The sequence below is a fragment of the Geotrypetes seraphini genome, chromosome 15 (genome assembly GCF_902459505.1).
Source record: "Geotrypetes seraphini chromosome 15, aGeoSer1.1, whole genome shotgun sequence".
NCBI lineage: Eukaryota > Metazoa > Chordata > Amphibia > Gymnophiona > Dermophiidae > Geotrypetes > Geotrypetes seraphini.
The window spans coordinates 46483929-46497441 of record NC_047098.1 but is presented as its reverse complement, the minus strand read 5'-3'; the positions used below and the strand labels follow the sequence as shown (position 1 = coordinate 46497441).

The following is a 13513-nucleotide window of genomic DNA, read 5'->3' as shown; positions in this document are numbered from 1 at the left end:
GCATGCATAAATAGCATGTCCTTGTTTGCACTATTAGGTTTAACATTTTTTTTTTTTGCTTTAGGGCAATGTCATCATCATTACACTGTACATTGCATGCTCATAATTACACTGTAGCATATACTGTAGAAGAATAGAAAGCACTGATAATGCATAGTATTCTTCAGTAGTTCACTATCGCTAAATTGTGTGAGCTATTAAGTAACTGCTAATGACATCAGAACAAAACACAAAAATTTCCCTGTGTTGTTCCAAAATGCTCATTGGAATGCCTTAGTGACTGAAGGGAGCAGGTGTGTATGAGTGTGTGTGTACACATCATGAACATTTCATGCACTAGGGTGTAGTTATAAACTGGATTGGATTTATTTGACTTGATATACTGTCATTTACATAAGTATTAGGCAGTATAGAAAAATGCATAAAATGTTCCATCTCTATCTTGTCACTAGGCTTCAATCCCTGCAATTTATTTTGACGGCTTCAGGGCTGGTTTGAAAACTTATCCTTTGCAAACTCTTCTCCTCTTTTGTTTTCTTGACATTTCTGAAATGCTTGTGGAGATTTTATCTGGCCTTTTATTTGAGTAACCAGTGCATTATAAACTAGTGCTGGGTGAAAGATTGACAAGTTTTTATTTCACTCATACTGTTTAATATATCATGAAAGTTAGGTCTTTACCTGTTTATATGTTTGCTGTGTTAAGCCTCCCACACACACACTGAAAAATTATGCAGTATTAAAATCATGTTGCTGCTGGGATCTGTAGAGGGTGCTGTTTGTGGCCAATACGTGTACTTTGTAAAGAGTTAATATTAGTGCAGAGGGTCTAGCTGGCTGGAAGAGAGGATGCAGAAGCCTTACAGGTAGGAGGGGAAAGTGAGGAATGCTTACTAGCAAATATTTTCTCTAGCAGGATGAAAGAAATATTAGAATCATGAAAAAAAGAAACTCAGGAAGCAGCTTGCAGATCATCTAGTAATGCAAAGTCCCACTGCCTGGCATTACTGCCTTGGCTCAATGGCAGCCATCCTGGAAATGGTTCCCTGAGTGAGAGTGCACATGCGTCCTCTACAGGAATCCCTCCTCCCCAGGTTGTCCCCCCCTCCCCCCCCCCCCCCCAATGTCATTCCCTCCAAATGCAGCTTCCCTGGTCTGTGGAAGTAAGGAACAGCTTGTACTGGTGGCTCCAAGTAAATTTCTCATCGCGAGATATCCTGCTCTGAATCCCCTCATGGTTGATCCTCACAACTAATACCGGTCTGGCAGGCATCCTATACAGAGCCCATGATCTATCCATCAGAGAAAATGGTCCACAGATCATCTGGAAATGCAAGCCATTCGGCTAGCCTTAAGGTCTTTGGAGAAAGATCTGGAAGGCAAGGCAGTCAGAGTGTTCTCAGACAATGCCACCGTGGTGGTGTATGTGAATAGACAAGGAGGCACCATGAGTGCTCTGTTAGATCTGGAGGCTCAGATGTTGTTCAGGTGGCCAGAATCTCACTTTCAGGCGCTCAGCACAGCCCATATAGCCAGAGTGGAAAATGTGCAGGCCAACTTTCTCAGCAGGCACATGTTAGACCTGGGAAAATGGTCACTGTCTCGAAGCGTGTTCAATCTCATTGTGCAATACTGGGAAAGTCCAGAAATAGACTTGTTAGCTTCAGCCAAAAACATGAAGGTGATTCGCTTCTTTAGCCAAAGAGATGAACCAGGAAGTGCAGGGTTGGATGCATTGGTTTATCCCTGGCCAGAAGATAGGCAGCTTTATGTGCTCCCGCCATGGCCAGTGGTGGACCAGGCCATTCACAGAATCACGATCCACCTGGGACTTGTGATCCTAATAGCCCCAGATTGGCCTTACTGGTCATGGTATGCAGATCCGGTATGGCTTCAATGGAACAGATTCATTAAGCTACCGGATCATATGTTGCTACTCAGAATCCGATCCACATGAGAACCCAGATTGTTTTGGTCTTATGGCATGATTATTGAGCGCTTTGCCTTAATATGCAAAGGATATTTGAAGGTAACCATTTCTACTCTCCTCCGAGCTAAAAAGCCTTCAATTGTCACAGCCTACTCTAAGGCTTGAAAGGCTTTCAGTTCTAATGTGCTATGGAGGATGTGGAGCATTTCAAGGCTCCAAATCCAGTCATTCTTGACTTTCTGTAGGCCGGACTAATGAAAGACCTGGCAGTGGCATTTCTCAAGGTACAGGTGACAGACCTCTTGTACTTTTGAGCCCAAAGGGGAAAGGTTTTGCTGTCATTTCATCCAGATTTGACCAGATTTTTGAAGGGGGTCCTAAGATTGCGGCCTCCATTACTCCTGCCTTTTCCTCTATGGAATCTTAAATCATCCTGGAGTGACTTTCTAAGCCTCCAAACAAGCCCAGTCAAGAGGCATCTCTGCAGGGCCTCACGATGAATACTGTGTTTTTGGTGACAATTGTGTCAGCAAGAAGGGTCTTGGAATTGCAGGTACTCTCTTGCAAAGAACAATACCTAAAGATTACAGAGGCAGGAATTGTCCTATGCACGGTACCTTCCTTCCTAATGAAGGTTCTGTCAACATTTCATGTTAACCAAGAGGTCTGTCTACCTGCGTTTGGTGAAGCAAGATAAAATATTGCATAAACTGGATGCATGGAGAGTTGTACTTCACTATTTGGAACGGACCAATGACTTTCATCTTTCTGACCATCTCTTTGATCTAACCAGTCAGTCAAGATGAGTCAGACCAGCTTCCAAGGCATCTATTGCCAGATGGATATGTATGGCAATTTCATCAACGCGCATTGCCTCTGACAAGCAGCCACCTATTTTTCTCAAAGCTCATTCAGCTAGAAGTGTGACAGCTTCCTGGGTGGAAACCAGGGCAGTGATGCCTGAAGAGATCTGTAGAGCAGCTACTTGATCTACTCTCTCTACCTTTACAAGATTCTACAGAGAGGACTTGGCAGCTCAGGAGGGTGCCACTTTTGGATCCTCGGTTTTGTGGGCTGGCTCATCTGCCTCACCCTAGGCATCCCTCACTGCTCTAGTATGTCATCTACCTAAAGTACAGACTCATATTTTTATGTAACAAAATGGAAGATTAGGTTCTTACCTGGATAATCTTCTTTCTGTTTAAATCGTTTTTAATTGTTGCACAACAAATTTACAATCACAGAAAACCAGAAGCACAACAAGCTGGAGAAAACAATAAGTACAACAAGTTTTGGTTTGTTTTTCTTCCTCCCCCCCCCCCCCCCCATGTTAGCACCCCCTCCTCTCCACCCCCATAGATCCAAACCCTGCCCCTTCACCCCACCAGCTCATCTTCTTTCTGTTAATACACATAGGAGTCTGTACGGCCCGCCCTGTCAGTTTTCAATGTGCTTGCTTTCTGCCTCAAATAAATCTCTAGTGCAGAACTGGAGTTTTTCTCTCATCAGTTGGAAATCATATATAACTATTTAATAAATATGACTAATAAAGCAATATGTTTGTTGAGCGCCTGAACTCCACATGTATTTGTATTAGTTGCACACAACAGGGTGGTTTGTTGGTTTGTGTTATTAGTTCATGTTAACTATTGTTCTTTTAGATGAGTTACAGAATAGAAATGTACTCTTTTTTCGAGGAAGTTTCCTGTGTCCCTACTGTTTTATGTTATAGTGGGTATCGATTGCTTTGGTACAAACTGAAGAGGTCACTATACTGCAGTGGTGAATGAAGATTTGCTGAAAGATGTGATTGGCATCCTTCTGCAAAAGTTCATGACCAGAGGATATTCACCTAGAGTATGTGTATTAACAGAAAGAAGATTATCCAGGTAAGAACCTAATCTTCCATTCAAAATTCTTTGGTTACTTTATCAAATTTCAAAGAGGGAAAGATTGCAGCATTATAAACAATTTGGAAGGTGTATACACCTTAGCAGTTGTTTCCATCATTCAGACAGAGGCTTCTTCAGCTGAAGTTTTAGATAGCCAAGATTAAGACTCGAGCAATCTCCATGGCTGGTCTACTTATGTGGAACTTTCTTCCTTTTCAGTTGATCATAAGATAACTACAAGGGATCTTCAAAAAGTTTCTGCACTTTTTATTTTTTAAACACTATTTATTAAATATCTCAAAAGCAAATTATATCACTTTTCCACATAATCACCCTGTTTTACAATACGTTTTTCCCAGTGTCCTACTAACATCTTAATTCCATCAGAAAGGAATGTTTTTGGTTGAGCACGAAAATATGAAAGTATGGAAATTTTTTGAAGAACTCTTGTATTTGGGTTTTAGGAAATCTTTAAGATTTTTTTTTTCCAGAATGAGATTATCTTTTGGAGTGCTTTGCTTAAGATACTATCTTTGGCTCTTATTTGTCTTCTTTAGTGATTGTTTTGTTTTAACAGAAATTATTCTACTGTGTCATTATTAACTCTATATTGTATATTTTTTATGTTTATCTTGTTAGCTTCTATGAGCTGCAATTGGATTGGCACTCCATACATTTTCTTAAATAAGTATATAAAATAACCCTTACAAATAGGTTCTTTTCTTGTTACAGGTCCAAGATATCTGCTTTAGCCATGACTGCCGTTGGGTTGTTGTTAGCACCCTCCGTGGTACATCCCATGTTTTTCCCATTAATCCATATGGTGGTCAACCCTGTGTGCGCACACATATGTCATCCCGAGTAGTGAATCGTATGAGTCGCTTCCAGAAAAGTGCAGGACTAGAAGAGATTGAACAGGAACTGACATCCAAGCAAGGTGGTCGTTGCAGCCCTGTACCAGGTCTATCTAGCAGTCCTTCTGGATCCCCTCTTCATGGTAAGTATTCTAATAGTGTTACTTTTATATTTGTTAGTGCAATATGGGGATAATTGTATAAAGAAGGCATCTCCATTTAGGTCCAGTATGCACATAAACTGTTAGAAAATGGACATATATGTACATATGTGTGCACATATCAAATATGTTCCTATGTATTATTATATAGATATGGGTATATTGTTTTTAGTGCTTAGTTTGAGGGTGGGTGTAATCATAAGTGGGGCACAAAATTACATGCATAAGTGATGGAATATTATGAGTTAGGTGTGTATTCTCTGGAACATAGGCACTTATCCTTATGCCAGCCCTAGTGCTTCTGCTTCTTATACACACAAATCTCCCCTGTTTTGCTAGTATTCTGCAAAAAAAAAGTAGGTGCCTGCTTTCATTTATAGCATAGGCTCCTATTTAGTTATAGAATTGCCCTTCACATATCATGTTTAAAGTAATTTATGAGCTGGACACACTTGATTTTATTAGACAAATTACATATTTTGGCTTTTACTCCAGAGCTAAGTATCTGGAAATATTTAATCTACTGCTGCTCCTAAAAATAGATTGGCTTGGGATCTATTTGAATCTGCCTCAGGGAGGTTTATAGCTATAAAGATTTGTTATCAGTAGCACATCTCCAAATTTTGGAGAATAAGTGCCTTTATGTCTAAGTATCTTGGAATTAAGGCAGTCTGAGTTTTGATTTATGTAAAGTCTTAGCTTAGTTCAGTTTAAGTTCTGGTTTAAAAGAAAATTCTTGTTTTTAAATATATTCTATCCTTTCTCTGGTCCATAAAACAACTGTATGGCAGATATTGTCAATATAAGTCCTCGAAGAATGAACACAGGACTGGTTTATAGGGTAACCACCCAATTAAACTTATGGCCTCTTTTACAAATCCGCGTGGCAACAGTCCCGAATCCCTTTAAATCTCTATGGGCTTCGGGGCCATTAGCACAGCCGCTAGCGCAGCTTTGTAATAGAGGCCATTAGTCTTGTTTTTGAGTCCATAAGCATGCTAATTAATACATTTATTGAATATTTATGGTGAATAAGCTGTTTGAGACCCTTGCTAATAATATCCAGCAATATGGAAAACATTTCATATCAACAAAGGGAAAGAAAAGGGTTTTGACTGCATAATTCCTTCCATATGCTAGTAAATACGTATAAATAGGTGTGTCTAAATGAGGCATTTGCATAAGTTACAGTATTCTCTAAGATACACATGTAAATGATAGATCTACGCAGCTGGTTTTTGTACTTTTCAAATCCTACCACTTCATTTTTCATATGATTTATTTCACAGTCAGCTATATGTTGACATGTATAATTATATTAATTTTTAAAGTCTCTTGTTTGCAGTAATGTTCTTTTATTGATTTACTTGGGTTGTGCCATTTTACTATTTTAGTACATATTGAATTAGCTTTCCAGAATGTTTCATTCTCTTCCTCCTCCAGCACTGTACATTAGACTGGACATATTGAGATGACAACATAGTTTGTTCCTGGAGGAGGGGAGATCCCTCATGCAGAGAGTTTCGCTGAAGCAAATCATTGTGGTAGGGTATGAACCAGGATTTTACCAGTCAAGATTACCAGTCTAATTAGAGTTGATGTGTAAAGAAAAGCCTAATTGGTCTTAGGATGATATGGAGTCTGTGGAAAATATGATCATACGTTGTCTATCTACTTGATGTTGTAACATGTCTGATAATCCAGAATGGCTAATTATAGAAGTATAGATGATACTTTTGACAAGAAAGATGTCTAGCATTCCTAAATTTGGATTTTGTGCCAGGCTTTCAGTAATAGCTTAAACTCACTTTGAGCTATTACTGAAAACCTGGCACAAAATCTAAATAAATGGGAGTTTATTGTTGGAGCATAATTTATAAGGGACATCACTGTTGCCTTTATAAAACAGATACCTTGTACCTTTTGACGCAGGTACCTCATTATAAAATTATTCCCTAGAGGATCATTTTTTAAAGTCGGTTAATTGGATTGACCTGTTTGAAAAGTCACCTTGAAACAGATAAAATTTAAGATATTTCATTTGCGATTGTCACATGAAAGTTATATTAATTTCTGCCATGCTATTGGTTGGGACATGCTTGCCGTGGTGTCAACTAGACTGTAGTGAGATCCTGGATTTTTATTTTTATTTTTTACAGAGATAGCTGCAGCTGGAAATGGAACCCATGTGGGGGGGGGGGGGCAAATTGGCTCTGGTGTGTACACACTGGGAGAGAGTCTGATGCTATAGTGGGTGATCAACAGGCAATGATCAGAGGAGTTAGGTAAATATTAGGACCCGACTTGAGAAGGCTTAGTCAAAAGTAAGGGTCTTAGTGTTCAGCAAAATTAACGTCAAGATGGGGGACTTCTCAAGGAGTTGTTAGCTGGATGAGAAGAGCTGAAAGAAGTAGAAAAATGGTAAGCAAGACTGCAAGGAGATATTAAAGTACAAGAAAACTTTTTGTTAAGAAACTAAATAAAAGGAAGAGAAAAGGAAGCATTAAGGTTCTCAAATGAAGTAGCAGAAAAGTTAAGGAATAGAAACATAGAAACAGGATTGCAGATAAAGGCCAAATGGCCCATTCAGTCTGTCCATTCGCAGCAACCATTATCTCTTCCTCTCCCTGAGAGATCCCACGTGCCTATCCCTCGCTCTCTTGAATTCAAACACAGTATCCATCTCCACCACCTCATCTACCACCCTTTCTGTAAAAAAGTACCTTATTTTCGCTTCATAAGACGCACCTGACCATAAGACGCACCCTAGATTTAGAGGAGGAAAACTAGAAAAAAAAACATTCTGAACCAAATTCTCCCTGCCAGGCTCTGCACCCAACCCAACACTCCTTGCCAGGCTCTGCACCCTGTCCCCCCCTCCTTGCCAGGAGTGGTAGGCCGGGACAGGGCATGGCCTAGTGGTAGGCCGGGACAGGGCATTGCCTAGTGGCAGGCAGGCAGGGAAGTCTTTCTGTTTCCTGCTCAGCTTTGGAAAAAGCACTTCTCTAATACCTTTACATTTTTATTTCCTCTTTTTAATTTTTTTTAAAGCAATTCACATGTCCAGCACAAGGCCTCTTGTCTCAGCTGTACATTTGTTGTAAATTTAAATTAGTGATTAATTTACTGCAATTCCAGCAGGAGGGCCCCCTTCCCCAGTACCTATCTGCAGGACCCTCCCCCCAGTACCTTCCTGCAGAACCCTCCGTACCTATCTGCAAGGCCCACCCCCGGCACCTTGATGCAATCCTGGCGGTCCAGCGCTGCATCGGCAGCCTTCCCTGCTGGATAGCCACCCAAGTCCCCATTTGCCGCGGCAGTGAGAGGCAGGCATGAGCCCTGAGCGTGGCTGCCTAATCTCATGCTGCCGCCCAAATGGTGTCAGCTCAGTCCAGCGCTGCATCGGCAGGCTTCCCCATCTGCGCCGGAAGTGAAAGGCAGGCGCGAGCCCCTAGTGCGCCTGCCTGGTCCCACGCCACCGCTCGAATGGCGCCGTCAGCTCCCGTGAGTCTCGCGAGAACCAACAGCACCATTTGGGCAGCGGTACAGGACCAGGCAGGCACTCTCGGGGCTCACACCTGCCTTTCACTTCCACAGCAGATGGGAGAACCTGCTGATGCAGTGCTGGGCTGAGCTGACACCATTCGGGTGGCAGCACAGGACCAGGCAGGCGCGCTCGGGGCTCGGACCTGCCTGGCAGATGGGGACTAGGGCGGCTGTCCAGCAGGGGAGCCTGTCAATGCAGCGCTGGACTGCCAAGATTACATCAAGGTACTAGGGGTGGGAGTGGGGGTGCGTGGTATTCGATGCATAAGACACACCCTTATTTCCACCCCTTTTTTGGGGGTGGAAAAAGTGTTTCTTATGGAGCGAAAAATACGGTATTTCCTTAGATTACTCCTGAGCCTATCACCTCTTAACTTCATCCTTTGCCCTCTCATTCCAGCACTTCCTTTCAAATGGAAGAGACTTGACTCATACACATTTACATCACATAGGTATTTAAACGTCTCTATTATATATCCCCTCTCCCACCTTTCCTCCAAAGTATACATATTGAGCATCTCTCCTGAGATTTGGGGGGGAGGGTGTTCCCTGCTGCAGCCACTCAGATGATCTTGGCAAGAGGATTCCCTTGCCTCAATCAGCTGATGGCAAGGTATCAGGTACGATTTTTCTAACGAGCGCCTGTGATAAAGGTGCCAGTTAGAGAATCGGGCCAGTTAGGCGTCTCTTCATTAGGGCAGATGTGATTCTGTATAGGATGCCAGTGTGAGATTCTCAGCAACTGCTTAGGTGGCTGCTGAGACCAGCGTCCTATACAGAATTTTTCCCAAATTGTGTCAAGAGTGTTTGGAAAATATCTCTCAAGTTCAGGCGTAACTAATAATTGAGACAAGTTTCATCAGTTATTAAAGATCAAAAATGTATTACTAGAAAAATTGAACAACTGAAGAACTTTAATAGGCATTTAAATCTGAGAGTCGTAAACTGTCCTGTGGATGTTTTAAAAAAAATTATTCAGGAAAAGTTGAAATTTACATTACATTATATTACATTAGTGATTTCTATTCCACCTTTACCTTGCAGTTCAAGGCGGATTACATATGAATTGTTAAGATATTAAGAAATACATATTGTTAAGTTATTAAGAAGTACTTAGGGAATAGTTTGAACATTTTCTGGTTTGCTAATGAGTACCGTATTTTCGCGGATATAACGCGCGCGTTATACGTGATTTTACGTACCGCGCATACCCCTCGCGCGTTATATGCCTGAGCGCGGTATACAAAAGTTTTTAAACATAGTTCCCACCCCGCCCGACGCCCGATTCACCCCCCCAGCAGGACCGCTCGCACCCCCACCCCGAACGACCGCTCGCACGCGCTCCCACCCGCACCCGCATCCACGATCGGAGCAAGAGGGAGCCCAAGCCCTCTTGCCCGGCCGACTCCCCGACGTCCGATACATCCCCCCCCCGGCAGGACCACTCGCACCCTCACCCCGAAGGACCGCCGACTCCCCAACAATATCGGGCCAGGAGGGAGCCCAAACCCTCCTGGCCACGGCGACCCCCTAACCCCACCCCGCACTACATTACGGGCAGGAGGGATCCCAGGCCCTCCTGCCCTCGACGCAAACCCCCCTCCCTCCAACGACCGCCCCCCCCCCAAGAACCTCCGACCGACCCGCGACCCCCCTGGCCGACCCCCCCACCCCCCTTCCCCGTACCTTTGGAAGTTGGCCGGACAGACGGGAGCCAAACCCGCCTGTCCGGCAGGCAGCCAACGAAGGAATGAGGCCGGATTGGCCCATCCCGTCCTAAAGCTCCGCCTACTGGTGGGGCCTAAGGCGCGTGGGCCAATCAGAATAGGCCCTGGAGCCTTAGGTCCCACCTGGGGGCGCGGCCTGAGGCACATGGGCCAAACCCGACCATGTGTCTCAGGCCGCGCCCCCAGGTGGGACCTAAGGCTCCAGGGCCTATTCTGATTGGCCCACGCGCCTTAGGCCCCACCAGTAGGCGGAGCTTTAGGACGGATGGGCCAATCCGGCCTCATTCCTTCGTTGGCTGCCTGCCGGACAGGCGGGTTTGGCTCCCGTCTGTCCGGCCAACTTCCAAAGGTACGGGGAAGGGGGGTGGGGGGGTCGGCCAGGGGGGTCGCGGGTCGGTCGGAGGTTCTTGGGGGGGGGGCGGTCGTTGGAGGGAGGGGGGTTTGCGTCGAGGGCAGGAGGGCCTGGGATCCCTCCTGCCCGTAATGTAGTGCGGGGTGGGGTTAGGGGGTCGCCGTGGCCAGGAGGGTTTGGGCTCCCTTCTGGCCCAACTACACAAAGTACGGGGAAGGCGGGTGGGGGTGTCGTGGGGGTCGGCCAGGGGGGTCGCGGGTCGGCTGGGGGACGGGCGGAGGTTCTTGGGGGGGGGCGGTCGTTGGGGGGAGGGGGTTTGCGTCGAGGGCAGGAGGGCCTGGGATCCCTCCTGCCCGTAATGTAGTGCGGGGTGGGGTTAGGGGGTCGCCGTGGCCAGGAGGATTTGGGCTCCCTCCTGGCCCAATATTGTCGGGGAGTCGGCGGTCCTTCGGGGTGGGGGTGCGAGTGGTCCTGCCGAGGGGGGGAGAAGAATCGGACGTCGAGGGGGGGCATCAGGCTTTCAGGATGGGGACAGGACTTCAAGGGGGGACAGGCAGACCTTCAAGGGGGGACAGGACTTCAAGGGGGACAGGCACGGAGAGGCGGGGCAGTGCACCGAAAGTCAGGGCGGGTGAACGGTGAGTCGGGGCAACCAGAGGAGAGTCGGGGCAGTGCACCGAAAGTCAGGGTGAGTCGGGGCAACCAGATGAGAGTCGGGGAGAGCGAAAGGAGAGTCGGGGTGGCCAGAGGAGAGTCGGGCAGCATGCGCGTTATATGCCTGAGCGCGGTATAGAAAAGTTTTTGTACATATCATCGTGATTTCTGCGCGCTATACCCCTGTGCGCGTTTTACAATGGTGCGCGTTATATCCGCGAAAATACGGTAGTTGGTATTGTAGGAGGAGTTCGGGGTTTGTTTGGTTGAGTTATATTGGTTTTATGTATTTTTTGAAGAGTAGGGTTTTTGTTTCTTTTTTGAAGGTTTTGTAGTCTGTGGTCGAAGTCAGCAAATTGGTGAATTGTCGGTCCAGTTTCGCTGCTCTGGTGGCCAGTAGGTTGTCATACATTTTCCTCTTGAAACTATTTCTCCAATTAATAAAGATTATTATTTACCAACTACTAACAAGAATAATACAGGGGATCGATCTTTAAACCAAGTTCTTCAATCAGGAATTCAAGATCAATCACAGTCACAGGATGAGTTGAATGATATCTCAGCTTTATTCTAAGGATCATTTTCTGACGTCTCTGACCATGCAACTTTGTTAATTTGGTCTTTGAACAGAACTTAAATACTATTATGAGATTATATTTCAAGAATACAGGTGTTGTTTTTGGTGGACAGTGAGTCTGGCTGTTTCCCGATGTGACAAAATCTGCTCAGGAAAGAAAAAAAGATTTTCTAGTTATGAGAGAAGAAACAAACAAACAAAAGTTGGTGCTACATTTCTGTTGGCGTATTCTTGCACGTGTGTGATAAAATATTTGGGACCAAGATGGGGTTTTTTCAGCCTGAACATCTTAGATCTTTTTTGGACATCAAGAAGCTGATCAGTGGTAGGACATCTAGAGATTAATATGAAGATTTACCGTATTTCCTGGGACAATCTGTCTAGGCCAGGGATCTCAAAGCCCCTCCTTGAGGGCCGCAATCCAGTTGGGTTTTCAGGATTTCCCCAATGAATATGCATGAGATCTATGTTCCTGCACTGCTTTCAATGCATATTCATTGGGGAAATCCTGAAAACCCGACTGGATTGCGGCCCTCAAGGAGGGACTCTGAGATCCCTGATCTAGGCCTTTGCTCAATTATAAAATTTTCCTTCAGATCTCTTTTGTCTTTAATAACGCTCCGTCTTTCTTATTTAATTGTGATCTGAGGAAGAGTGTCTTGAATTTGTTTTCTTTAGATATATGGGTTTTTGCATATGATGGAGAGCTCTTCCTCTGTATTTCTTGTGCTAGTGATTTAAATTGTAATGCTATTGATAAATGATTAAAAAAAAAAAAAATGAAGCCCATGAGAACAGAAAAGGTTGACACTTCTGCAAAAAAATATTTTAAAATGTTCTTTACAGTGGGAAAAAACTACAGTAAATTTGTATTCTTGGCTTCATTTTTCCTTGCCAAACTGATCCAGTCCTGGTTTTAACCCATTGTGTCCATACACCATCAGAAAAGCAGGAGTTCAATTTGATACAGGAGCATGTTACAGGGCTTCAAAGAAGGTTTGGATAGGTTCCTGGAAGACAAAGGGATTGAGGGGTATAGATAGGTGTAGAGGTAGGCTATAGGGATAGGAGAAGAGGCAAGTATAGGGATAGGAGTGGAGATAAGTTATAGAGCTAGTCAGGGACCACTGCTCAGGCAATGGGCCTGATGGGCTGCCGCAGGAGCGGACCACTGGGCGAGATGGACCTCTGGTCTGCCCCAGCAGAGGCAACTTCTTATGTTCTTATGTAATGGAGTAGAATCAGGAATGGAATGGCCTGCTTAATTAATATGGAGCCAGTTGATAGCTCTACGTAACCATTTCCTTAAACTGAATATAGGAATCTTACCCCAATTCCTCGTTTTCATCTTCCTATTCTACAACATTTGCTATTTTGATGTGTTCTGACAGTTTGTCTGTCACCAGAATAGCTGCTGAGTTCTTTTGTAGATAAAAACAGTACAGTTATTCTGGGTGAGGCCTAACAATTGTTTACTCCTGACCTAAACTCTCTTATCAGGCTGAAGTCATCCCATTAATGATATGTTCTAACTTCTCTGTTTTCCTTCCCAGCTTATAGCAGAGAGGAGTAAAGGAAACTGTTAACTAGCAGTTGATAAAGAGATTCTTCCTGTGGACCTTTATAGGCAAGCCAGATTTTGTTTGGGTTAGCAGTGTCTTTGTCTGGGTAGGATGGTATGCTGTTGATATCAGAGTTCAATTTTAGACCTTTTCTAGACTTTTAGAGGATAATTTTATAAAGCTTTTTCTCAGTGGCAAAACTTTTGTAAGTAGACAAAATATTTATCATCATGGCGTGTTTTGAAACAAATTTAAATA

The 13513-nt window shown here is 44.2% G+C and overlaps 1 protein-coding gene across 11 annotated transcripts in view; it reads left to right on the top strand.

The window, feature by feature from the left end:
- BCAS3 (BCAS3 microtubule associated cell migration factor) overlaps positions 1-13513 on the top strand; it is a 1368214-nt gene that overhangs the window by 468316 nt on the left and 886385 nt on the right. For all 11 annotated transcript variants that reach the window (XM_033921865.1, XM_033921866.1, XM_033921867.1 and 8 more), the window contains one exon: positions 4555-4819. In XM_033921865.1, the coding sequence (XP_033777756.1) occupies positions 4555-4819 (265 nt within the window). The remainder of the gene's footprint in view (positions 1-4554; positions 4820-13513) is intronic.